Source organism: Mustela nigripes, chromosome 11, assembly GCF_022355385.1.
Source record: "Mustela nigripes isolate SB6536 chromosome 11, MUSNIG.SB6536, whole genome shotgun sequence".
NCBI classification, from domain to species: domain Eukaryota; kingdom Metazoa; phylum Chordata; class Mammalia; order Carnivora; family Mustelidae; genus Mustela; species Mustela nigripes.
The window spans coordinates 7,797,224-7,823,621 of NC_081567.1; the positions used below are offsets into that span (position 1 = coordinate 7,797,224).

A 26,398-nucleotide genomic window follows, 5' to 3' on the forward strand; every position below is an offset into this window, starting at 1 on the left:
CAGCTTTTCGTAAACCAAGTGTATTTCAGCAAAGCGAGTTTGGCGGTGGGGGTAATGCAGATTTCTAGACCTCACCATCATATGTTTGCAAATGTCCCGCTGTGAGGTCTCTCCTGGAGGGGAGAAAACCTTATCCCCAAGAATTCTAACCAGAAAGCCCGGCGATCCCACCACAGGGCTGATTACAAGAACCCTTTGTAGCAGTCACACTGCAAGTCCTTCATTTGCTGTTTTTCGTGGGTGACTGTTGGGTCGCCTGGTTCAGAGCCTTCTGCAGGGTGTGAGGGGTTTACTTTTGGGTGTGGATCCCACGGGAAAAGCCATCAACAAATAGAAGTGCGTTCGCCGGGCCCCACTGTGGGCTCCTGGGACCAGGGGAGGAGCTGAGGCCCATCCCTCCTGGTGGCCCTGCAGGGTACCCCCCCCCCCCCCCCCGCCCCCGCGCTGCCTTCTGTCTGCAGGGTTTCCTGGGAGGGAAGCCCTTTAATCAGCAGAGCTGGAGGAGAAATGCCTCTGCGGGCCTGGATGCCGAGAGAGTTATGATTCCTGTCTCATGATTTGGTGCCTTTCTTGGTCCCCAGGAGCCAGAGGCCAGGCGGTGGCCAGGTGGGCGCTGAGGGGACGGCAGGAAGCCTTACGGTGAGCGAGGGCATGGAGAGGCACTTTCCAGAGAAGAGCCTTAGGAAGGGAGCTGTGGTGTTACGTGGTGGACTGAGCCTGGCATTTCAGCCCGGGGACTGAGCAGTGCGGGGACATCCTGGGTAGGGAGGGAGACCAGGGCCCCCTGGTAATGGTCGGATTCCTGATCGCTGTCCCCTAGCTGCTGAGGGTGCCCGGCTGGGGACAGCATGGTCGCAGGACAGCCAGGAAAAGGGCGGACCCCTTCCCGGGGCACCTTGGCTGGTGAGAGCCATGATTCTCTCTCCTAATATGACTTGCATTTTTCTTCCCCTTGGGTGTTATATCGAGTCTCAAAGTGTGGGGAAAGCAAATATTTGCATAAGGAATCTTATTTCTAATGGGCCTTCTTTCTTTTTTAAAAAGATTTTATTTACTTGAGAGAGAGCGAGAGAGCACAAGGTGACGGTGCGGGAGTGGTAGGCTCAGATGTCCCCGCTGAGCCAGGAGCCTGATGTGGGGCTCGATCCCAGGACCCTGAGATCAGGCCCCGAGTCAAAGGCAGATGCTTAACCCACTGAGCCACCCAGGCACCCCTCATGGGCTTTCCTTCTAATTTCAAAGCTGTTTTACCCTAAGGACGAATCTGGTGGTAAAGTAGATTCGAATTTGAATGTGAAGATCCTAAACTTGTTTACGGGCGTTTAATTCTCCCGCGGAACTCGCTCATTCACAAACATTCTGCTTATCGCCTACTGGACGCCGGGGCGCCGTGCAAGTTGCATGGATTTCTGCCGTCAGGGGCCAGGGATGGTGCTGTACTCCCGGGGGCACTGCAGATGTCAGTAGGTGGACACCGTTGGGGGGAACTAAGAGGAGGGGGGCTCAGCTTGTCCAAGCAGGACCCCAGAGATCTGAGAGAGGAGGGGACTTTCCTAAAAGACATGTCTGTGGGCAGTGTCCCATGTGCGGAGGCCCCAGGAGAGCCCCCAGGTAGGGAAACCTCAGGGGAGAGCAGCAGGAGTGAGACCTTGGTCCGCGCCATCTCTGTCCCTTCTTTCTTCATTCATGCGTCTAGTGAGCACCTGTTCACGGATGGGCACCCTGGGGCCGGGGGGCCGGGGAGGCAGGGGCTCCGTCGGGGTACCTGCCCTCCGGAAGCCGGCCAGGTAGAGCAGGCTGGTGGATCGCGGCACTCACCTGCCCACCATGTGTCCCCACCCAGGTGGCTTTGTTTTCCTGTCTTGGGGATGACTTTGCAGATGTTTGCAGAACGACCTGCCCGGAGAGGGCGTAGGTACGTCCAGCCTCGTGAGCAGTAGAAACCTAGCCCTGGCTGGCTGGAGGGCACGGAGCAGCCATTCTCTTGGCCTGTCTGGTTTCCCAGCAGTCTGGCTTCTGGGGGAGAGGCAGTGTCACTCTGGCCCTTCTGTCAAGGTGAGCATGATGGCCTCTAAAAGCCTCCTGCTTCCCTCCGTGACCCCTGCCCCACCCCTACCCTCCAGCTCCAATGCTGCCAGGAGAGTAGGTAGAGGCCCAGAGAGGGATGGGGCCAGTCCATGGTCACACAGTGACCCCAGGGCTCTGGCTTCCTTTTCCAGGAAGACCTCTGGAACCCCCTGACTTGTCACAGGTGGAAAGTGTTGGGTCCAGTGGTCTGGAACCCATGTTTCCCGAGTACCCACTGGGGCAGGGGAGGGGCTTTACTGAGCTACCAGCCATGAGTGCTGGTGGCAAGACGTCGCGAAGAACTAGGGAGACGAAGCAGCAATCCCCAGGAAGAGACGAACTCCATGAACAACAGGGTTTAATTCAGAATGCCGTGTTCATTCCCCGCAGGAATCTGAGTTGCTTTAAGTTCTCGGGGCCCGCCCTTTGCGGGGGGGACTGAGGGGCTCCTTCGAGACTCAAAGCCAGCTGCGGGCTGCAGGGGGGCCATCCAGCGGGGCCTGGCATGTGGACGCGGAGCCTCCTTCTTTCTGGAAATGGACGCAGGTCCAAAAGGTGTTCCGCTCACCAGAGACTTGCCGGGTCATAATTGTGTGTGATCTCCGGGGTACTGGATGCCGAATTCCACCCGCGTCCCTTTTGGCAGCTCACATTCTTCAGATTCTTATCAGGTTTTTTTTTTTCCCCAAGTGAACACTGGGAACCAGTCTCCCTGCTGATTGTGGGAGGCTGGGAGAAAATTAAAACCAGGAGTCCTGGCTTTCGTCCCGACTCTGTCACCAGCTTGGTGAGCCACCGTGGGTCCTTTCTGTCTCACCTGTAAAGAGTGCGTTGGGACAAGGTGATCTTTGCAAGACCCCCCCCCCCGCACCCCCTGACCCCCCGCCGCAGTGCAGATCTTTTTAATTCTCCTTCCAAGTCCATTGTGAGATGCTTTCCAGAAAATATTCCTAAACCCAATTCTGTCTGCTTCCCAGAGTGGGAGACTCTGTGTCCCGGGCAGGAGAGGTGAGCTGAAGAGTGGTGGCCTTTCCACGTGTCCCCTCCTGCGTGGGGAAGCCTTCCTCCCCTGCCCCCGACGATGCTGCCTTGAGACTCTCAGGGACGGACTTTTCGGGCATTCGGCATTCGAGTTCCAAGGGGCTGGGCCCTCAGGGGGAACATTGGAGTGACAGCCTCTCCACGCAGGCAGTCCCCTGGATGACTTTTGGCTGTGCCTGACTGCGGTGTTGACCCCAGAGAGAAACTACCACCAATTACCATAAACAAAGTGCTTCCACATTCATTCATTTTTATTGCTCTCAGGCCGCAGGTCATTTTCCCCACTTTATAGGTGAGACACCTGAGCCTCGACGTGGTAAAGCCCGTTCAGCAAGGCAGGGCAGGACCAGCCGCAGGGGGCTGGCTCTCTTGACCCACCCACGTCCTGGGCACTCACTTCCCACCATCCCGGGTTGGTGAGGGCACACAGCTACTCTGGGGCCCTGTGTGAGGCAGGGGCACTGTGAACCTTTGTGGGAACAGTGGGTGATGTCACCTTGGCCCACGCCATCCAGAGTCGGCACCTTGGCTGGCGGTCAGCGGTGGGGGTCACAGGGCATGTCCTCCACTGACGTTTATGGAAGCAACAGGTTTACATCCCGAGAGCCTAGAAGCTGGAACCAAGGCAGTCTGCACGGAAGTAATCTCTACCTTCTGCTAGATCTGGGTAGCCCACATATCTCCATTCCTTCACAGAGATTAATTCTTGAGATTTCTGGCAACCCTTGAAAAGTGGGCTCCCATTTAGCAGATGATGAACTGAGGCTCTGAAGTTGAGAGTTTCCGAAAGCCATGCGGGTGGTAAGTGGTACAGGTAGGCCACTAACTAGGCCTCCTGACTGCACATTTGTATGCCTTGATAGTATGCTTTGATGGCAGGTTGTTTTGTCTGGGATGCTTTTAAATGTGAGTCATAAAATCCCTACTGATGTGGGCTAAAACAACAAAGTCATTTAGTATTTCACATATTAAGAAACGGGTGGCTCAGAGGTTGGTTAATTTGGCAGCATCAAATCCTCAAGGACCCTGCTTTTTGCTCTGCTCTCCCTAGGCTGCCTTCCCTCATGGCCGTAAGATGGCTGCCACAGCTCCAGGCATCACATCGTCATCCACCTGTGTACAGAAATAGGGATGAATTTCTCTTCTTGAATCCTCCCTCCCCCATAAGGGGTGGTAATTTCCAGAAACACCTCAGTTGTGTTCTCCTTACTTGTCACTGACCAGAAATGAAGGAACATGCGCACACCTCAACCAATGAGATGATGGTCTTCTCTACTTTTTTTGAACTTACTGATGCCCAGAGTCTGAAGAAAACCAGAGTTGGTTAGCAAAGAAGGAGGAGGAGGAGATGACTCTCAGGGACATATGTGTCATATACGAGTGTCAGTTAGACACCCTCCTTGCTCACTGTCTGTTCTAAGGGACACAGTCCCCCAGACTGCCTGCTACAGGGGACCCTAGGCCCCCTGTTCTGTGCCATGTGAGTTCCCCACACCTGACTGGACCAGGGGTGGGCATCTGACCCAAAGCAAGTTGGCCTACTAGGGCCCGGCATGGACAGAGGAGCTGGGGGCCAGAGTGGACCACAGTCTCTGTCTCAGGCTATAGAGGCGGGAGAGACTGAGGCCATCCCTCAGTGTGGCTCAAAGTGTGGTCTACAAGGACGGAAGCCCCCACCAGCACGTTAACCAAGTCCGTCACTAAGCATACATTTTTCCTCGTGGAGGGATGGGGTGGAGGACCTACTTGGCCTGGCTGGCTTCTCCCGAACACAAGCAAGCGGGCAGCTCTTCCCTGGTGGGTTTTCGTAAGGACTACAGGAGGGGATGTGTCAGAGGCTTGCCTCAGTGCCTGGCACATCCGAGTGCTCAGTGAGTGTCGGTCACCCTTTTTCCTGTTTCGGTTCCAACTTCCATTGGGTGGAAAGGGTCACTGTCCTTCCCCAGCATCCCCGGGAAGCTTGTTACAACTGCGTATCCCTGGGCACAACCCCACAGGACCCGAGTCAGCAGGTGGTTCTGATAGATGGTGCCCTTGAGAAGGACCCGTGAGGACAAGCTACTGGGTCCTGTCCTGCTCTCGGCTACACAGAAAGCTCTGGCTTCTACAGAGGTCGCTTGTGGGCCAAAGGGCTCCCAGTTCAAGGTGGACACTGGAGACCGTCGTCGGTCAGTCCACAGCAAACGTGTGGCGCCTCGCTCCATACACGCTCTGGTGAGTTCCAGCTCTGGTTGTGGGATCTGTGTCCCCGGACGGTTTCTCAGCAGGTGGCCTCGGGACCGCAGATCCCACGAGGACGTTTGGCACCGAATTCTGGCAGCTTGTTGCCTCTGGCGCTCCTGTTAATGGGAGTCCTCTTGGATTGCTCTGGAGATGCTCAAAACCACGCTGCCTGTTCCGCCAAATCGTATACTCCCTCAGCTGCCCCAGCGCGAATGGGAAATTCAATCCGAAAGTGGCTTTTGCTCCATATGGGGTTCTTTCCAGCCTTGTCTCAAGTGGGGGAGGCCTCGGGAATTCCCCACCATGGAAAGTGCTAGAGAACGACCACGGACAGTTATGAAGCGGCCCAGCTGTGCTGTCTGGTGGGCCGGGGGTGGTGGTGGTGGTGGCTCACTGGGCTCCCCCGTTGCCCGCAGACCCGCATCCGAACCCACATGCCGCGTTCTCCCACCCGGCCTCAGTGTTGGACCCTGGAGTCCACATCATCGTCCGCCTGTTTTTACAGAAAGATTGGGCCAGTTGCTTCGCTGTTTTGGGGACCAGCAGCCTTTCCCTCTGAAAGTCAGTGACCTTAGAATGTCTTGAGTCCCTCCCTGGTCTTGCCTTGAAATGGACAGTTCCAATAAAAAGTCTTTCGGGGGACACAGGCAAGTCTCTCTGCGGGTACAAATGCTGGGCCCTAAAAACCGATCGGGACTGAGTGGGACACACACTTCGTTATTCTTACACACACGAAACTGCCACTCCGGACAGCAGCTCGCGTGGCTGAGAGATAGAGAGAAACATTAAGCCTCAGGGACACTTGGCTTGTTAGGAGACGCTGTGCGGCAGTCTGGTCTCTGGAGGTCGGTCTCCCGGGTGGCTCCCTGCCCTGCCCTGACTCTGGGTCTCTGGGGCCTCTTGAGCATGTCTCACCTGAAGCTGTCTCTAATGGAGAGCTGGCTTCTCAGAGCTGCCTTCTCCCACTGTGGCCCCCAGCTCACTCTATCCAAAGGACCCACGGCCGACAGTTCTCACCTGCTGCAGAGGGCAGGTATGAATCCGAGGGGGTAGGGTAGGGGGCCTTTCTCTCCACCTGGCCAAATCCTGGGCTTCCGAGCTGTCCTCTTCCCATGGACACTCCCTGCTCTACGGGTCGGCCTCCTGGTCCCCACAGCCTGTAGGGCAGCGGCTGCTTTCCTCCCAGGACCCTGGATATCATTTTGTGTCTCCCTGCTGGGCACGCGGCAGACACCAGGCTGAGTCCCCGGGAAGCAGATTCTGGGACGGGGTCTGGCACTGAGGATATGTCCGGCGATCGGAGACCGTGGAAGGGATAGGACAGACTTGGGATCAGAAGAACTTGAGCTGGGATGCAGGCCCAGTGACGGCTACCACCCGCCTCCCTGGGGAGTCCTGCTGCTACAGTGGACCTCTCCACTTGTCCTGATGTCCGTGTGGCTGGACCTTTCAACTCGTGCGTGGACCAGACCCTGGCTGGGGGCCAGCCTGGGGAGAGTCGGACGTCGGGGGAGGCAGCTCTGGGCGCTGAGGCAGTCTGGGGAGGGTCTGACCGCTGATGGCCCTTCGTTGAGGGGGACCCGGGACAGACCCAGTGTCCACCGCCCGTGGGCTGCTATGGAGGGGAGTAGGGTGCTCTTGACCTTATGCTGCACAAAGACAGCCCGAGTTGCTTTTGCCTTTTGGAATACAGTGCACACCACTGACTCGTACTGAACTTATTGTTGGCGAGAAACTCCATGCCCCATCTGGGGCTCGTCCGCTGGGTTTTGGGGCCGCAGGGCCGGACGCCACGTTCGCCCGGTCATGTTTCATCTTGTTACATTTGGCTCCCTGCTCCAGGCTGGGGAGATCTAGCTTGGATCCCTCCTCCCTGCCCAGACCCAGGCCCCCGTGTGTGCCGGCTCCTGGTCTGTGCTTCCCGTCAGCAGCCCGCTGCCTCCCGCACCGACGGCAGCCTGGCCTGCCCCGGGCAGTGTGGCCCCTCGTGGAGAGACCAGCGTTTGCCCCAGGTGATCTCCAGGTCCCCCTCCACTGGCAGGTGTAGCCGAGCGGCTCAGGGCTGGGCTTGAATCTTGGGTGCGTGTCGGCTTGTTCATTGGGTGGCCTGGGACGGGTCCCGCCTGCCTTCGCCCCCATACCTCGTTTCCCGATCTGTGACCGTGGAGTAGCCACGGTCCTTCCTGGCCAGGGCTGAGTGAGGAAGACCCGGAGGGCTGACTCCCATGCGGGGCCGCAGTGAGGAGGGGGCGGGGAGCAGGGTGGCTCCAGGCCCTCCCCACGAGCCTTGCTGGGGCCCGAGCCGTCATCCCAGTGGTCTCACACGAGAGGTGGGTGCTGTCCCTCTGGCTTCCTGTGGGTGCAGGGGGATGGGTCCCAGAGGAACTTGGCTACTTAGCACCTGCCGGGCGATGTTGTACTAGTTCCCTAACCATCCTCTGTCCTCACGGGCAAGGTAGGGGCAGCCTGGGGCGTAGAACTGAAGACTGGGTTTCAGGGTTTAAAAGGACTCCTTGCTCAGGGCACCTGGGTGGTTCAGTGGGTTAAGCCTCTGCCTTCAGCTCAGGTCATGATCTCAGGGTCCTGGGATCGAGCCCCACATCGGGCTCTCTGCTTGGTGGGGAGCCTGCTTCCTCCTCTCCCTCTGCCTGTCTCTCTGCCTACTTGTGATCTCTCTCTCTCTCTCTGTCAAATATAAAAATGGAATCTTAAGAAAAAAAAAAAAAAAGACTCCTTGCTCAAGTGTGTCACCTTGTCTCCTGGAGGCTCAAGGCTCCTTCTCTGTAAGGCACCCCCACCTTACCCACCTGGGAGAATTGGGGAGATTGCGCGAGCTCACGGACGGGCAGGTTTTCTGGGGCCGCCACAACCAAGTCCCACACGCGGTCAGCTTAAATGACAGAAGTGAATTTCCTCACGGTGCTGGAGGCTGGAAAGGCACGCCGGAGGTGTTGACAAGGGCGGTTTCTCCCGGGGCTTCTCTGCTTGGCTCACCGATGGCCGCCTTCTCGCTGCACCTTCACACCGTCTTTCCTTGGTACATATCTGCGTTCATATTTGGAAATTTCCTCTTTATAGAAAGACCCCAGTCACCCTGGATTCCAACCCACCCTAAGGACCTCATTATAACTTAATGCTCTCTTTAAGGACTCTTTTTTTTTTTTTTTAAAGATTTTATTTATTGGTTTTAGAAACAGCGGGAGAACAAGAGCGTGAGCGGGAGGAGGGGCGGGGAGAGAGAGAGAGAGAGAGAGAGAGAGAATCCCCAGGGGATTCTTCATTGAGCTCTTCCTGATCTCCTCTTGATCCCACGACCCCAAGATCACGACCTGAGTCGAAATCAAGAGTCCACTGACCGAGCCACCCAGGTGCCCCAAGATTCCATCTTTACAGCCACATTTTGAGTTTCTGGGGGTTAGGGTTTCCACATATGAATTTGGGGGTAGGGACATATCTCAGCCCATAACAGTACATAGGACTGCTTTGCCAACCCCCAAACAGGTCTTGGGGTCCTGGGCCTGACTCTGCCCGCAGGAGAAGGTCTCTGCCTGGCCAGAAGCCGGGTGGGCTGACTCTGTACCAGAGCTGTTCCTTCTTTCCTGGGAAGAGGCAAGGACCTGACTTCTCTGACTCTATCTCTCTGCGGACCAGCTAAGCCCCAGGGGCTCTGCTTCAACAGCACGGTCTCAGAGTCATCCAGATTGCCCATCCGCGTGGCCGTGGCCTTCAGGCTGCAAACCTGGGTTCTCACAGAGCTCCCTGCACCCAGCTGGCCCTGAGAACTCCTGGAAGTGGCCTCTGGGGATTGGGCAGGGTAGGGCCGGGTAATTAGAGTGATCAGGGCAGGGAGGAGGGGGCCTGAAACTCAACACCCTTAACCTTGAGATGGGTGGTCCCAGCCATGGAGGCAGAGCTTGCTGGCACCAAGCAGAGCCCCAGAAACCTTTTTTTTTTTTTTTTTGCTGAGTGAGTGCAAGTGGGTGAGACAAAGTCCTCCTAGAACATAGGGCTTGGGGTCAGATCTGCACAACTTTATGAGGTCTGCCCTGAGTCTACTGTCCTTGGGAGCCTATAGTTTTCTAGTATGATTAGGGCTAAGATTGAGGGATGTATGGGAGCCTGTGGGGCATGAGGCAAGAGTCGCTTCCTGGCCAGGGGGTCAGGAAGGCTTCCAAGAGGGGACAGAGCCCAAATGAAGTCTTGTAGGGTAACAGCTGGACAGATGGAAGACGGTGGGACGGCATGCCAGGGGGGACAGTGTGACAGTGTCGGTGGTAAGGTGGAGGTGGGTAGGAGGTGGTACCAGGGAGGTAGGGAGTGCTGTGGAGGTTGGGGAGGGGAGGTGACCTGGACAGGACAGATTTATGGTTTAGGGAGTGCCCTCTGGTGGCTCCTAGAGGACACTGCAGGGAGACCGGGCTGGGGGCGGGGAGACCAGCAGGCACCAAGGCTGTCCAGGTTCAAGATCAAGAGGAAGCGGGAGCCGGGTGGAGAAGGTGGGCTTGCCTGGCGTGGGGGCTGAGTGGCCACGGGCAGCGAGAGAGGGAGAAGGCGGAGTCTGTGGCAATTTGCCGCTTCTGTTTCTGGGTAAAAGGACTGGGAGTTTAATGGGGCTGGTCACCAATATGGACTCAGCTGGGTCTGGAGAGGGATGTGCTCAATACTGGCCAGATTGCAATGGTGGGTCTCGAAGCGTCCCATGGGCTATGATGGTGTGTGGCCACTGTCCAGATAAGCAGGGCCTCTGTGTTGGGGTTCAAGGGGAAGCACTGAGGAGACTCAGCCCGTGGGCGAAGCGGAGTGTGGGACAGGGGCAAGGGGCCGACAGGGTGATCCCCCCTGGGAGGGAGGACACCGTCAGAGCCCCGGGGCTTGGTTCGGGCTCAGAGCTCAGGGTCCTGGGGATGGAGGGAAAGTGTGAGTGAGATCGAGTCCCAAGGCAAAGCTCTGATAGGAGAATTGGGAGGATTAAGGGTGGGTGCTTGGAGTGGGACCAGGGCTCTGGGGAGGAGAGGGTTATAATTAACCCATTTCCCTGGGTTAGTTATATTCAGAAGTGGGCCTGGGCCGGGGGTGTCCGGAAGACCCTCCATTCCATTGTGCCGTGATTTCCTGAAGCCACTTATCGCTTGTTGTCCCAAAGGACCCTAAATTAAGAATTTCAGAGCTTGGCCAAGTCACGGAGCCAAACACTTAGCACGACGAAGACCCCTGTAGGAGTGGCCTCTAGGTCTGGTGGAGCAGGGCCAAGTCAGTGGCTCAGCCCCATCAGGGAGTGGACCTTGTCTCATGAGAACAGGGACCTGGATGGGAGACTGTGTGTCCCCAAAGCCGAGAGAGCGAGTTTCCCATCCTGGATCCTCCAGGGGAGGGGGCGGTATGGAAGAGACCATTGCTGCCCAAAGATAATGCCAGCCCTTCCCATCCTGATGAAGGCTGCTGAGGGCACCCTCATTGCCAGGCAATTGGAGGACCAGCCCTGCCACTCCCAAATTCTGTGTTCTTGGGCCAGTCCTTCCAGAAGGGTCTTAAAAGGGACATAGCCTCCTGCCAAGCCAGTCTGTGCATGGAATTTTTCTGTAGTCCATACAGATTTGTATGCACCCACCCACCGTGGGCAGGAGTAGGGGTGGGTGGCACTGTGCTGCCCCCCCACAAACAGGACCACGGAATGTTCAAGACATGGGGATCCTAAGAGGGACCCCACACGGGAGCAGAATGCCTGACACCAAGATTCTCTGGAACCATGGTGCCTGGAGATGAACAAGGTTTTGAATTCCATCTGAGAAGCTCTGGATCTCTTTCCCCTTGTCTCTGCCTGCCTTCTTCGTTGTTTTTGGCCAGGTTTTGATTTTGGGAAGCCATTTACAGCCCATTAAAAGATCAAATGTCTGCAGATGATGAATCGAGGCATTTGAAAATGTTTTGCAATTCACAGCTCATTTCCCTATAGAGAACCCTGACCCGGCGTGATTCCGAGATGGCTGGCTGGTTTGTCTGTGCTGGAATGCCAGGGGCGGATGTTGGGACGGAGCATTGTCCTCCGGTTGGTTCATCCCCGAGATGGTCATGCTCAGTGCCTGAGATGGCACCAGTGCTTCCCGGTAGAGATGAAGGAGGGGCCTAGGCTCCTGCCATCTTGCACAATTTCTAGACCAATCTGCAGACGCAGGAGAAGAAGTTTGTCCTGGGGATGTGGGACCCTGCTGGTCCTGTGGGCTGGAAGGCTGGATTCCTTTCCCAGCTCAGCCTCAAGTGTGAGCTACAGACAGTGAAGTTTAAATGCCCACTACTTCTCCCAGCTCCAAGATGGGAAGGTCAGTCCCTAGGCTTTAATGGACACTGTGGGGTTCCGGTAGCCAGCCAATCGGGGATTCCTTGGCTTAGGTAGAGAGTGCCACGTGGTTCATACACCACTAACCTAAATCTGCTCACATAGCCCTCAAAATAAATTTGAGAGGTAGGATTTTTTTTTTTTTAATTTCACCGAGGCTCAGAGAGAGAACATCACTTTGCTTAAGTCAAAGAGCAGGTTGGTGGCAGACCCAGGTTTTGAGCTAGGTCTCCTGGTGCTTTTGGGGAGAGGGATGGACTTTCAGTTACTTCTATGCTCTTTTTGACTGTGCAAATGTTGGTAATAGAGCTTTGTGTAGAAAATTGTCCAGATTTTGAAAAATTTTGATGTAAGATCCCATATAATATTTGCATATAATTTTAAATCTCTGGAATAATTCTTGTGTCTTTTGTTTGTTTCTCATTAAGGATTGTTATAAGCTTTGTCTATTTGATTTTTTTTTAAACCTGTTTTGTTGATTCACTTTTTTTCTTTTCTTTTTTTTTTTTAAATATTTTATTTATTTATTTGAGAGAGAGACAGAGAGAGCATGAGTGAGGAGAAGGTGAGAGGGAGAAGCAGACTCCCCGAGGGGCTGGGAGTCTGATGTGGGACTCGATCCCGGGACTCCGGCATCATGACCTGAGCCGAAGGCAGTTGTCCAACCAACTGAGCCACCCAGGCGTCCCATTGTTGATTCACTTTTTTTTTTTTAAGATTTTATTTATTTATTTGACAGAGAGAGATCACAAGCAGACAGAGAGGCAGGCAGAGAGAGAGGAAGGGAAGCAGGCTCCCTGCTGAGCAGAGAGCCCGATGTGGGACTCGATCCCAGGACCCTGAGATCATGACCTGAGCTGAAGGTAGTGGCTTAACCCACTGAGCCACCCAGGCGCCCTGTTGATTCACTTTTTAAAGTAAATCTACTTCATTCATTTCCGCTCAAATCTTTGCTGATTCTTTTCTTCTTCCTCTTTCAAGGGTTTTCTAATTCCTGTGTTTTCTGTTGCTACCTTCTTGGTTTTCTAGCATTTTGTTGGATTAATCAGATTTTCTTTGTTTCATTTTTTTTTCTCTCATGGTTTGTCAGTTTTGTGTCCTCTTTCTATCCTTGCTACTATTTATCTTTGAACTGAAAGGTATATCTTAACTGTGTATTTTTCTACTATACCTGAAGTTGCAAAGCACCTGTGTCGTTTCCATAAACAAGACAAAATCCCCAGCAACTTCTGGTTCCTTCTGTCCCACTTGCAGCTCTCTTTCATACTGAGATCACTTTGGATTTTAGAGCTAGGCTGTTATTAAATCATATTACTCTTTCTTTGCTCATAATAGCTGCTTATATTTGATATATTCCTTCTGCATCCTTCATTTATTTTGCTGGAGTACATCCTGCAGTGATTCTTTCAGAAAAGGTGACTGGCAAGCTTTCTGAGTTCTTGTGCATCTGAAAATGTCTTTTTCTTGCCTTTGCCTTTGAAGGAGAGCTTGCCTGGGCGTGGAGTTCTGGGTGCTCGATATTTCCCTTTGGAAATTTGAAACCATTGTGTTTCTTGATGAATCTGGCACTGCTGATTTAAGTTTATTATGGGTAATCTGTGTCACTCTCCTTTCTATAGCATTTGGCATTGTTGTTTCCATCCTGGGGGTTCTGACATTTCAGCACGATATGTCTCTTTGTGTTCTTCTGGCTTAGCACTCAGTGGGCTCTTTTGGATTGAGAAATCATGTCTTTCTCCAACTCTCTTTATACTTTCTTCAAGTACATACTTCCCTTGGCTCTCTCCGATCCCCCATTCCAGAGCTACTAACAGACATATGTTGGCAAATGGTCTGTCCTTTGGGTTTCTCACCTTCTCCCCCTCCCCATTTCCCACCTTCTTCCCCTGCAGTGCATCCTTGGAAAGTTCATGGCTCAGATTTCCGGCTCATCCAGTCACTCTAGCTGTGTCCATTCTGATTTTTCAGCCCATCTGTTGCACTTTTTGGTTTTTACAGTCATACGTTTCATTTCCAAGAGATCTCATTTTTTCCATTTCATAATATTTTTTTTCCACAAAGGCACGACTGTCTTATCTCTTTGAGGACATCAATAATGTTTTAAAAAACTGTCTTCATTGGTTTGGTTTATTGTCTTTTCCTGAGGTGTGATTTATTGTCTGTTGAGTTGGTGCCTTTCTTTCATGGTGCTGGCCTTTTCTTTTTCTTGAGTACTTTGAAATTCTTGGTATTTGGGGATTTCCACTGGCTCATTTCTGCTTTACTATTTATTGCTGCTTTGTCTCTTAGAGGGTTGGTATAGGCGAAGGGTAGAGAAGGAGTGTGCAAGAATTTAGGTGTATAGGGGCATCTGGGTGGCTCTCTTGCTTGAGCCTCCAACTCTTAATTTTGGCTCAGGTCAGGATCTCAGGGTCCTAGGATCAAGCCCTGGGTTGGGCTTCATGCTCAGCAGGGTGTCTGCTTCTCTGTTTCTCTGTCTCTCTCCCTCTGTCCCTCCTCCTGCTCTACCTCTCTCTCTTTCAAGTAAATAAATCTTAAAGAAAAAAAAAAAAGAATTCAGTTGTATATACTTTTTTAAAAAAAGATTTTATTTATTTATTTGAGAGAGAATGAGAGAGAGCATGAGAAGGAGGGTCAGAGGGAGAAGCAGATTCCCTGCCAAACAGGGACTTGATCCCAGGACTCTAGGATCATGACCTGAGCTGAAGGCAGTCGCTAACCAGCTGAGCTACCCAGGCACCCAAATTCAGTTGTATAAACTTGAGAAGGTCTCAGTTTCTCCTGGGGTTCATCAGATTTGGGGGCACCCTCTACGACCATACCTGCCTCAAGCAGGTGAGTCGAATGCCTGATTCTTGACACCAGCAGGGGTAGGGATCTGGGTCCTTGTACTATGGTCCTCTGACAGTCACCTCTGGGTCCCTCCCCTATCCCATCAGCCACATCAGCTGTTCCCGATTTGCACCCACATTTACTGCCAATCTGGAATCTTCCCTATGTTTCCCGTTGGGCTCTCCTCTTTCAGCTCAGTTTCACCTACTTTCAGTCTAACAAGCGTTCCTCAAACTTTCTGGCCCCCCACTGCTTCTCTGTTTTCCAATGCTGTTAGGGACTTTTATGTTTTTTTATTTAAATTTTCTGCTTTATTGAGTTATGAGTGACAAACTGAAAAAGTGTATATTTAGGTTGTACAATACGCTTTTTTACCCCCAAAGGTGTACAATGTGGTGACATTACATATGGACATTGTGAAATGATTAGGACAGATTATTAACACATTCATCGCTTCCCATAGTTACCACTGTTTGTTTTGTGGTGAGAACACTTAAGATCTACTCCCTTAGCACATTTCAAGAATGCAATGTGGGATTATTAACTCCAATCACCACATGATTATGTGTGTAATACACAGATAATATAATACATAATCCATACAGATCGAATCTGTATATTAGATCCCCAGAATTTATTCATCTTATTTTTGTATTCTTTGACTAGCATCGCTCCATCTCTCAACACTCCCTGGCAATCCCTGTTCTACTCTCTGCTTCTATGAGCTGGACGGTTTTGGATTTTTTTTTTTTTAAGATTTTATTTATTTATTTGACAGAGAGAGATCACAGTGGGAGAGAGGAAGGGAAGAGATCACAGAGAGAGAGGAAGGGAAGCAGGCCCCCTGCTGAGCAGAGAGCCGGATGCGGGACTCGATCCCAGGACCCTGAGATCATGACCTGAGCCGAAGGCAGCGGCTTAACCCACTGAGCCACCCAGGTGCCCCCGGTTTTGGATTTCATATACAAATGTGTCCGGCTTATTTATTTAACGTAACATCCTCCAGCCTCATCCATGTTGATGCAAATGGTAGAATTTCCATCTTTTTAATGGCTGAATAATATTCTATTGTGTGTGTGTATTTTCTACATTTTCTTTGCCCATTCATTCATGGATGCACACTTTGGTTATTTCCGTCTTGGCTGTTGTGAATACTTTCGCAATAAGCACGGGCATGCAGATACCTCTTCTAGATACTGATATTAATTCCTTTGGATATATACCCAGAAATGAGATTCCTGGGTCATACAGTAGTTCCATTTTTAATTTCTTCAGGAACCTACCGTAATGGCTGTACCAATGTCCATCACCACCAACAATGTACCGGAGTTCCTTTTTCTCCACACTTCTGCCAACATTTGTTGTCTTGTGTCGTTTTGATAATGGCCATCCTAAGAAGTGTGAGGTGATCTCTCATTTTGATCTGCGTTTTCCTCGTGGTGACTGATGTTGAGCTTTTGGCCATCTGTATGTCTTCTTCAGAATAATATCTATTCAGGTCCTTTGGCCATTTTAAAATCAGATTATTTGGTTTTTGGCTATTGAGTTTTATGAGTTCCTTGTATGTTTCTGATATTAACCCCTTATAAGATGTATGCTTTGCAAAAATTCCAAAGCTCCTGCAAGGTCATTTTTATCCCTTTTATTTATATTGTTTATTTATATTGTTACTGAGAGGAGATTGGAGTGGGGGACCTCCTGTCCCACTATCTTGCTGATGTTGCAACAAGGATTTATTTTTAGATTTAAATTTCTAGGATCTGGATGTGGGGAATGTGCGGGGGAGGTGGGAGCATGGGCTTGCCTGCCATCTGGATCCAATCACAATATTGTTTGCATATAACACCCACCCCCATGCCCCAGCTCAGGCTTCTGCACCTCTCACACTGCACCAGAGGGATTTTTCTAAATTCAGACCCATAGAGAGATTCCCCTGGTCAGAGCACTTTAGGGGCTCCCCACTGACTTCATGCTAAGACCCACATCTAGCCTGGCGGGGAACCATGTTCCTTCCTTCCTCCTGGATCCTCCCCTTCCTTCTGGCTCCTCCCTTTCCTCCTGGCCCCTCCCCTTCTTCCTTGCTCCTCCCCTCCTCCCAGCCTTTGGGCCACTGGTGTTTGCACTTGCTGGAGGCTGACTCAGCTTTCAATACCTAGGTGGTTGGTCTTTCTTGGGACCTGTGTTAGGTGCCCCGCTGGTCCCATAGGTCCCTGTGTGCATCCTTTGGTTGCACTGATGACCCCGTGTTCCAGTGGGTTATGATCACTTCTTTCTTAGTCTTCCATGTCAAAGTGGGATTTCCCCATGGGCAGGGGTTCATTCCAAGTGTTTGGTGACTGAAATGATGGATGCCAGGGCTTGGTAGCCAAGGGGTGTGGGTGCTTTCCCTTCCCCTTTGTCCTGGACTGAGGGTCTCAGTGGACCCCTTCCCCAGAAGAATGAGCACCCCCACCCCATGGCCTTATGGAGAGACCCCTCCTTGGCCAGCATGGCCTTTTGACCCGCAGTCAGCACCTCAGGAATAGAAGGGCTGATGTGACTGTTACTTTCCCCACAGGCACTGGTGCCATCACACGGTGACGCGGACAGTGTCCTGCCAGGTGCAGAACGGCTCGGAGACAGTGGTCCAGCGTGTGTACCAGAGCTGCCGATGGCCTGGGCCCTGTGCCAACCTCGTGAGGTAAAGGCTGTGGGGCGGGCCAGCTCTGCCCTTCCTTTCTATTCCCTTGGATGAATTCAACCCCAGCACAGGCTGCTTGGGGGGGGGGGGGGATTGATGCTCGGAAACAAAAGCTGAGTGTGCATTTATGGAGCACCTTTTGTGTACAGAGCATGGGCGTTTGATGAGCAGAAGAGCACTATAGACAAGAAGTGGGGTGAGGGGACTGAGGGGCAGGGGAGGCCCAGAATCAGCTCGGAGGGACCCTTTCATGCTGGGACCCCTGAAAGGGGCAGAGATTCTGGTCCTGGGCCACAGACTGCCACGTCAGTTAGGGGGAGAGTGTCATTCCGCCTTTCTTTCTTTCTTTTAAGATTTTATTTATTTGTCAGAAAGAGAGAGAGAGAGAGCACAAGCAGGGGGAGCAGCAGGCAGAAGAAGAACCAGGCTCCCCGCTGAGCAAGGAGCCTGATGCGGGGCTCGATCCCAGGACTTTGACATCATGACCTGAGCCAAAGGCAGACGCTTCCCCCACTGAGCCACCCAGGCGCCCCTCATTCTGCCTTTTACTGTAACTGCTGTCATTGTTGTGATGAAGAAAGTGGTATATACTCAGTGCCCAAAGCAAATCCAGAAATTACAGAACTGAATAAGGTGGACGATGAGTATTCTCCTGCTTCTCAATTGCACCTATACAATCCCATTATTAATATTACCAGTGCATTACTCCAGACCCTTTTCTCCTCATATTTACATAGGAGCATATATATATATATATTTTTTTTTCAGACAAAACCAGATGATGTTCTTTTGTTCTGCAACTTGCTTCCCCCACTTTGCTTCTGATATGACAGAGAGATCACAAGTAGGCAGAGAGGCAGGCAGAGGGAGAGGGGGAAGCACGCTCCCTGCTGAGCAGAGAGCCCGATGTGGGGCTCCATCCCAAGACCCTGAGATCATGACCTGAGCCGAAGGCAGAGGCTTAACCCACTGAGCCACCCAGGCGCCCTGGTATTAATTTCTCTTAAACATTTGGTAAAATTCTCCAGTGGAAACATCTGGGGCTGGAGAATTCTTTTGAAGGAGTTTTTAAGCTACAAATTCAATTTCCTTAATAGTTATGGAGCGAGTCAAATGATGTATTTCAGAAAGAGGGAGTTGGAGTGATTTGTGTTTTTCGATGACCTGGTCCATTTCCTCTCAGCTGTTAAATTGACGTGCGTAGCCCTATTAACCTGTTTTATTCCTGATATTGATAACACGTGCCTTTTCTTCTTTTCCCTTTGTCAGTCTTGCTAGAGCTTTGTTGTTTCACGGGTCTTTTCTTTTTTTGTTATTTTTTTTTAAGATTTTATTTATTTATTTGAAATAGAGAGAGAGAGATCACAAGTAGGCAGAGAGGCAGGCAGAGAGAGTAAGAAGCGGACTCCCTGCTGAGCAGAGAGCCCGATGCGGGCCTCGATCCCAGGACCCTGAGATCATGACCTGAGCCGAAGGCAGAGGCTTAACCCACTGAGCCACCCAGGTGCCCTCACGGGTCTTTTCTGAGGACCAGCTTTGGTTTCATTCATTTTTCTCTAATGTTTTTCTGTTTTCAATGTCATTGATTTCTGCTCTTGCCTGCTCTGTTCTTTCTCCTGATGACTTTGAAGTATTTTTCTCTCCTTTTTGGAGGTTCCTGAGTTGGGCTGGTTTAGGTTTTAAAAAAGATCGAGGGTTGCCGTGGGGACAGTGGACATAGGCAGGTGCAAGGGATTGGTGGCTTGTGCCAGGACACTACCTGGGAAGTGGGTGGATTCAGGAGGAGTCTGGAAGCTGAGACAAGAGTCTGTTCACAGAAGGGCAGGGAGCAACCATGCATAACCCTCTATGTCTGGTTTGAGCAGCTGGCTGACTGGGCATGTCCTTCATTAAGCTGGGGACCCCCAGTGGTGTCGTCAGCCCTCGGAGGGGAAACCAGCAGCTCTGTTTTGGCCAAGTGACGCTGGAGAGGCCTATGGGGACATCCGTGGGAGAAGGGGGGAGGTTGAGTGAAAAAGTCTGGAGTACCAGGAAGATTGCAGGGCTCTGCAACCTCAGAGGCAGGCGAAGGAGAAGGGGCTGGTTAAGGGGGGGAGAAGGAGCATTTGGGTGTCCCGGGAGGTCAGTTTCAGGGGGGAAGGCATGGGGGAGAGCCCAAGTCTCCCAGATGCTTTGGGAAGCCCGCTAAGACTGGGGCCGGGTACGCATTAGAGTTGGCAACGCGGGGTGGCTGGGACCCTGGCAAAGGCCGTCTTGGGGAGCAGTAGGGATGGAGGCCAAGAAGGCAGGTGCGGAGGAGGAAAATGAGATGTGAGAAGTTTCTAGAAGTTCTTGCTGTGAAGGGAGCAGTGAAGGGGCCTGGGAAGCTGGAGGCGGCATGGGGTAAGGGAGGGGTTCTGTTTGTTTTGAAGACAGGAAGTACGGGAGCATATCTGTAAACTGTTTTGTAAGCTGTCCGGGAGGGTCCTGGAGAGACGGGAGGGCAGAAGCCCAGAGCTGGGGAATGGGCAGCAGGAGGGGAAGGGGGGGGCCTTGTCAGAGCTGCAACGGGGGGGGGGGGGGGGGGGCAGGCCGAGAGCGGGGGCCCCTGCCACCCATGTGGGTTCACCCAGGTGATGCCGGGATGGTCTGATTTGGGGGGACACCTCTCCTCTACCAACTCATGAGGGCCTCGATGGTGGCCCATGATGTCCCCCTCCCATTATTCCCAGAGCTCACCGCGAGGTCCTTACCCACCCAGGTCCCCCCACTGCGTCCCCTGGTGTGGGGACGCAGCCACACACCTTAAAGGACGCAGCCATCTTCTTGCTATGTGGAAACAGAACTGTAATCCAGCCGTGTCCTGTGTGGATTCTCCCATTCTGAGATTTTTTTCCTACACTGGATTTCTGGAGAGAGAGAGAGAGAGAGAGAGAGAGAGAGTGTGTGTGTGTATGTGTGTGTGTCGGAGGTATGCATCTATCATGTTTACAACCATGAGGCCCAGGCACCCGGCCAGTCAGCAGCTGGTGGGGAGAGGGGGCTCCATGGGTCCCCCCCCCCCCAGGGCCTGGTCTCCCTTCAGGGAAGTCCCTGTCTCAGCTTCCTCAGATCCTGTGTTTGGTCTGGTGGGTGGTTGGCGCTGAACCCAGCACCTAAGAGTCGACACTGGTGTCCAAGAACATGGCCCCTTCCCTCCCAGAACGTGTGTGGTTGGGGGGAGGGGTTGTTGTGGACGGAACTGCTGGGGGAGGGAATGTCAGATGGCCCTGATATGAGACCTGGTCCTGGGTTTCCGCGGGTGGGTGGGGGGCAGTGACATTGGCTCAGAGATCTGGAGGTTGAGGGGGTTTCCCTAGGGGAGGGGTGCGGTGTGGCGGGGAGGGGGCGTGGGGGAGGCAACAGTGTGGGAGGGCAGGGCCACAGTGAGGGCTTGGATGCTGAGACTTCCCCGCGAGAGGCCCGAGGACCAGCTCCCAGTCCCAGAGGAAGGCAGAGAGGACAATCCCGGGCCTCCCCTCTTCGTGCCTCAGTTTCCCTTTCTGGGGAATGAGGATATAACCCTCTGTCTTGCTTTGGGGTGGGAAATCACACCCCTGGCTCTGCCTCGATCAAGGCAGCAGGAAGTCCGACGTGGTTGATGCTGCCCTCCTGTCCCCCCTGAGCAAACCCCCCACCCGCAGGGGGGCCGCTGCAGGAAGGGGGGGGGGGCGGGCCAGGCGCAGGGCCTGCCCGACACGTTGGGAGGACCGAGCCCCAGGGACTTGGGGGTTAAGTTTTCCTCGGCCTGGCTTCCCTGCCCTGGCTGTCTCCCCGGCCCCTCTCGGAGCTCTTTGATGGCATTAGAGCCAACCTTTTCCAGATGTGCTGAGCGGAGGGGTTTGCCGGAACTCTCCGGGGCTTCATCTGCCTCCTTCATTCCCCTCCGCCAGACGACCCCCTGCCGGCCTGCCCCCCCCCCCCCCCCTTGATTGGGTTGCCTGGACTTAGTACTTTCTTCAAACATGGCCTTTCTTTCCTGCCCCTCCTCCGCAGCCGGCCTGTGTGGGTGACCCCCGCAGCGTGGTGGCTTGTCTGGGCTGCATCCCCGTCCCCCCCGCCAGGTCTCCCCAGTGCCCTGCTGTCCGGGGCTCTGGTGGGGGAGGCTGGGCGGAAGACACTGCCGGCTGGGCCCGCTGTCCCTTGCATCTGGCACTTCGGAATGACTAGCTGGGGTCTGGAGGAGGCCAGAGCCTTCAAACCCCCTCCTCCTGCCTCTGCTCGGCAGTGGGACAGCCCCTTCCCTCCCACTGGCCCGCTGCTATTAATCAAGAGATTAATAATCTGCTGCCTCCTTTTCTGAAACCCCCGCTCCCATTTCCTGTTGAGTCTCCAGCCTGTCTCGGTACCTCCCAGTCTGGTCGTCCTCGCGGTGGTCCCTGGTGGGGAAATGCGGCCATGGCAGGAACCTGCAGGCTGAAATGCCCCGTGGGGGGCGTGGGCACCGCGCCTCCACGTGAGGTCTCCGCGGGCTGGCGATTCCCAGACCGTAGCCCTGTGCCGGCACCCAGCGAGGGACCTCCTGATGCTTTGGGGACCCCTCTTTCCACCTTTGGAGGCCAAAGAGCCATGGCCTCCACTTACACACCTCCGGTGACGGGCACCTCACCCCTTCTGGGATCCCGTTTGTCAAATGCCTTCTCCTGTGACCTCCTGCACCCAGGGCCACGTTTGGGGAAATACAGGACACATCTGCACCCTTTCTGGGGGGCATTCATTGAGTGGCTGGAGGAGTCTGGGAGCCCCTGAGAGGACCTGATGACTTCAGCCCTCTGTGCTTCCTGAAAGGGTCCCCCAGGACCAACTGCTTATGGTGGGGGCAGCTTCTGGACATCGTTGACCAGATGAGAACACACCAGCCCCACCCGGAGGCTTGATTTGGTCAGACCTCTGCCACTTTATATGATGGCATCTGATCCCATGGTCCTCCCCAGCCTCAGTTTCCCTTTCTGTAGAATGAGGCCACTCATCCCTGCTCAGCCCCTCTTGCTCAGCCCGCAGCCGCCTGACTCCTGGCCCCACCTTCCATCTCTCCCTTCCCATCTGGTGCCACACAGTCAGCCACAGGTGGGGTCTTTCTAGAAAGTCAGTCTGACCACCACAGTGCTCAGCGCACTGGGCCGGGAGGGGTTGGTCTCCTAGTGTGTAAAAGACTGTCTGTTGAGGAGCAGAAAAACCACATCAAGTCTTTTGTTTGTTTTCTGATCTCTGAAATAGGAGCGAAATGAAGCTCTACTGACTTTTAATCTATGCAAAGACAGTAAATAATGTGTGTGACTATACTGGTGTGCATTAGTACATGAATATTGCAGGCTCGGACATATTTTGCTGATCAGAAGTGTGCCCGCCAGTGAGGTCTCCCCAGACCCAGGCCAGACTCCTTGCCTGTGCTTGGGGCTCTCACAGCTGCTCTGCCAGTGCCTTGTCTGCTCCCAGAATGCACCAGATCTCACCCTAAAACACGCCCGGCTCTCCTGGTGCTGGCTGCCTCCAGGCTGTCTCAGCTCAGGAGGCTCTCAAGTGTCCTGCGACAGTAGGAAGCATTTTCCAGCCCCTCGTGGTGGAAGCAGCCACACCCTGCCTCCCTAGCCCTGCCAGCCATCACTGTCCAGGGATGTCCCCCAGCCTGACATCCTGAGCTTCTCTGGGGACCCACGGCGTCTTGACTAGCATTGCACTTCCTTGCCTGTGACTCTGGGACACCATTCTTTGACTGTTTCCTTCATTCCCGCAATCTTTATTGAGTGCCCGTGATGGGCCGTATGCTGAGCTAGGCCTGGGGCGCAGCCAGTGGCTTTAGTGGAGGGGAACAGACATCAGATCGGTAACTGCACAGGTGGTGATGAGTGTTTGGAAGACAAGCCAGGGTTCTATGACAGTATAAACCCAGGGGGCCCAGCCTGCAGTGGGGTGGGGGGTGGGGTGCGACAGAGGGCGGGCTGGTCAAGGAGGCCCTCTTGGAGGAGGCGGCACTTTTGCCGTGGATATTTATTGAATCAGACCCAACCCCCAGGAGAATGTATGTCCTTGAGATTGCCAGGTGACGGGTGACGGTGAGGGACGTCCCAAGATCCAACCGTCAAAGGAAGCCAATGAGGAGAGGTCAGAAGTCCCTAGATTTGGGTCCCAGAACCAGTGAGTTGGGAGACACCCCCCGGTGACTCCAGATTGTGTTTGGAGAATTTCAAGGTCGGAAGGGATCTTTGAGTCTGGCCCATCTCAGCACAGACCTCACAGAGGGCTCCGAGAGGCGGGGATTCACAGATGGGCAGAGATGCACTGGAATGAGTTAGAAACAAAGCAGCCAGAAAGCCCTGTGTTTCTCTTGCCTGACTGCATGTTTGCTGCCCTTGGGCCAAGTCAGCCAGGGCTGTCCTTGTGGGGGACCACCCGGCACACATGCCCCAGTGTCTCCTGTGCTGCGTTGGGATCTTGGCTGGGCCGGCGGAAACAAACAACCTCATCTGACCGCGTAGGTGCATCCAGGGTAGGAGTGGGGGGCAGCCGATGAAACGACAGGCCCTGGGGGGTATGCAGTCCGGTGTGGGGAGTGGGCTTGTCCGATTCCTGCTGGTGTGAGTGGATTTCGGGCTCCACCGCCCACCATCCGCACAGCTCAGGCCAGGACTCTGTCCCCATCCAGAGAAGGGACTGTGACACTCACAGCATCAGGGGGCTGAGCTCCCAAGGGTTCACCAAAGATAATGCCCTTATAGTCCTCTTCGTTTGCTGTGTCAGGAAGGCTGAGCTGCTCAGAGGCCTCAGGAGGGCTTCCTGGAGGAGAGGGCATTTGAGGTGAGAGTGGAGATAACTGGGCCTTCACTGGGTACCGGTGGGGCCGGGAAGAGAAAGAAAGAGAACAGCCCTTAAGTGTTGAGGGATGTGGTCCACTGGAGATTTGAAAGGCCAGTATGGCTGGAAAGCAGGAACGAGGGGCTCAAGAACCAAGAGGGAGGCTGGTGGAAGCCAGGCCAGAGCACCCAGGGCTTGGTGGGCCACAGTGTGGTGTTTGTTCTCCGTTTCATGTGGATGCTACAGCTCCCTCTTCCTTACATCCACGTGAATCCACGTTATCTCCGGTCTTCTGGATCGTAACCATCCCAACAGGTGTGTAGTGGTAGCTCGTGGTGACCTTGATTGACATTTCCCTTCCTAGCTATTGATTGACGTGGCTGTGGTAGGCGAGGAAGATGAACTTGTGATCTGGAAGGGCCTTTGATACGCAATAGCTTCGTTACCGTGATTGTAATTGACCGTGATTATAAATACAGTGGCTCTATTAGGGTTCTCCGGAGGAGCAGAACCAACAGGCTATATGGAGATACACACGCAGAATGAGGTTTATTATAGGAACTGGCTCACAGTTACAGAAGCTGAGCGTCTCATAATGTACCGTCTGGAAGCTGGAGGCCCAGGGAGCTGATGGTGTAATTCCTAGTTCAAGTCCCAAGACCCAAGAGCCACAAGTGCTGACGTCCAAGGGCAGGAGAAGATGGATGTCTCCGCTCCAGAAGAGAGGAAAGGCACCCTTCCTTGGTTCTCTTCAGGCTCTCAATGGATTGGGTGATGCCCACCTACCTTGGTGAGGGCAGATTTTTAAAAAATATATATTTATTTATTTGAGAGACAGCAAGAGCGAGAGAGCAAGCGAATGAGCACAAGCAGAGGGGGCATAGGAAGAGAGAGAAGAAAACTCCTCACTGAGGAGGGAGCCTGACTCGGGGCATGAACCTAGGACCCCAGGATCATGACCTAAGCCGAACGCAGACACCTAACTGACTGAGCCACCCGGGCGCGCCAGAGGGCAGATTTTCTGGACTCAGCCCACCAAGTCAGTGTTGCTCTCTTCTGGAAACCCTCACGCTGTCTTTACCAATTACGGGGCACCTGTCAGCCCAGTCTGGTGGACACATAAAGCACCATGACAGTAGCCAACATTTGTCGCCTTCCTACCCAGAAATTGTGTTACGTACTTGATAAAAATCTCTCTCGGTCACCGCAAATCTCTCTTAAGCCCCAGACTAGTGGCTTAAGCAATAAACATGCATTCAGGACAACGCTCTTGAGTTTGGGCAGTCCAAGATCAAGGTTAGGGAGCAGTGGGACCCCAGACGCTGCTGCAAGGCATGTGAACCGCTTTGTCCAAACAGGTCTGGGGCACCTGTTTGCAGCATCTCCTAAAACGAAGCCCATATCCGTCCTGTGGGCCAGCCACGCTGCTCCTGGGAATATACTCCGGAGCAGTGAAAACATGTTCACAAAGACTTGTACAGGAAAGCCCATCACATCTTTCTCCATCCTAGTTCGAGACTAGAAGCCACCCAAATGGTCATCAACAAGAGAATGGACCGATTGTGGCCCCTTTCTATACTGGAATATTATTTATGCCCTTAACACGGATGAACCCCAGGGGCTAAGGCTGAGTAAAAGAAGACGGGCACATGCCAGCTCATGCTGTGAGGTCCCATGTGTATGAGATTCTAAAACAAACAAAAATAATCTCCAGGGGAGAAAAATCAGGATGGATACACCAGGGGGTGGGGGTAGACATCTTGGAGGGGGGACGGGGGACTTTTGAGCTGGAAACATTGGTGGACACATAGGTAAAAGTTTCTTAAGCTAAACATTAGATTTATCTATTTTGCTGCATGTAAATTATATTTTAGTAAAAAAGAAAACAACGCTATTGTCATGTGAGGCATGAATTCCGTGCTTCCCTTCATAGCACTTAACCGTGGCCTGTGGTCATCTGTTCACGTGTGTCATTCTGTGGCAGAGCAGAGCTGTTCCCACCTTCTTCATGCTTGTGTTCCCATTGTCGGGGACCCAACAGGCTCTCAGTGCTGAGGGCACGGATCAGTGATGGGTTCAAACCAAGCTCTGTCCAAGGTGCTGCAGGAGGGCTCAGGAGGGAGCCAGTGATGCTGGCCAGGAGTGGGAGTGCTTCACCGAGGAGGACGGGACAGGTGAGCCACACCCTGAAGGCTCTTGGGAATTTTTCTCAGGCAGAGTGAAGGAGGAAGGGCAGGTAGGCAGAGGAACCTGCCTGTGCAAAGGCCCAGGGGCAGGAAGAGAAGGTTGGGCTGTGGTGGTAGGAACCTTGGCTGGGGGTGTTTTGAGGAAGGGAACATAGAAAGATAGGCAGGGTCTTTTTTACTGACTTAAAGAGCTTAATCCTTAATCCTTAGTCTATGGGAGCCATG

General features: G+C 53.4%; 1 protein-coding gene across 2 annotated transcripts in view; it reads left to right on the forward strand.

Annotated features, from left to right (window-relative positions):
• Positions 1 to 26,398, forward strand: part of COL26A1 (collagen type XXVI alpha 1 chain) — a 121,753-nt gene that overhangs the window by 22,461 nt on the left and 72,894 nt on the right. For both annotated transcript variants that reach the window (XM_059414611.1, XM_059414612.1), the window contains exon 2: positions 17,055 to 17,177. In XM_059414611.1, the coding sequence (XP_059270594.1) occupies positions 17,055 to 17,177 (123 nt within the window). The remainder of the gene's footprint in view (positions 1 to 17,054; positions 17,178 to 26,398) is intronic.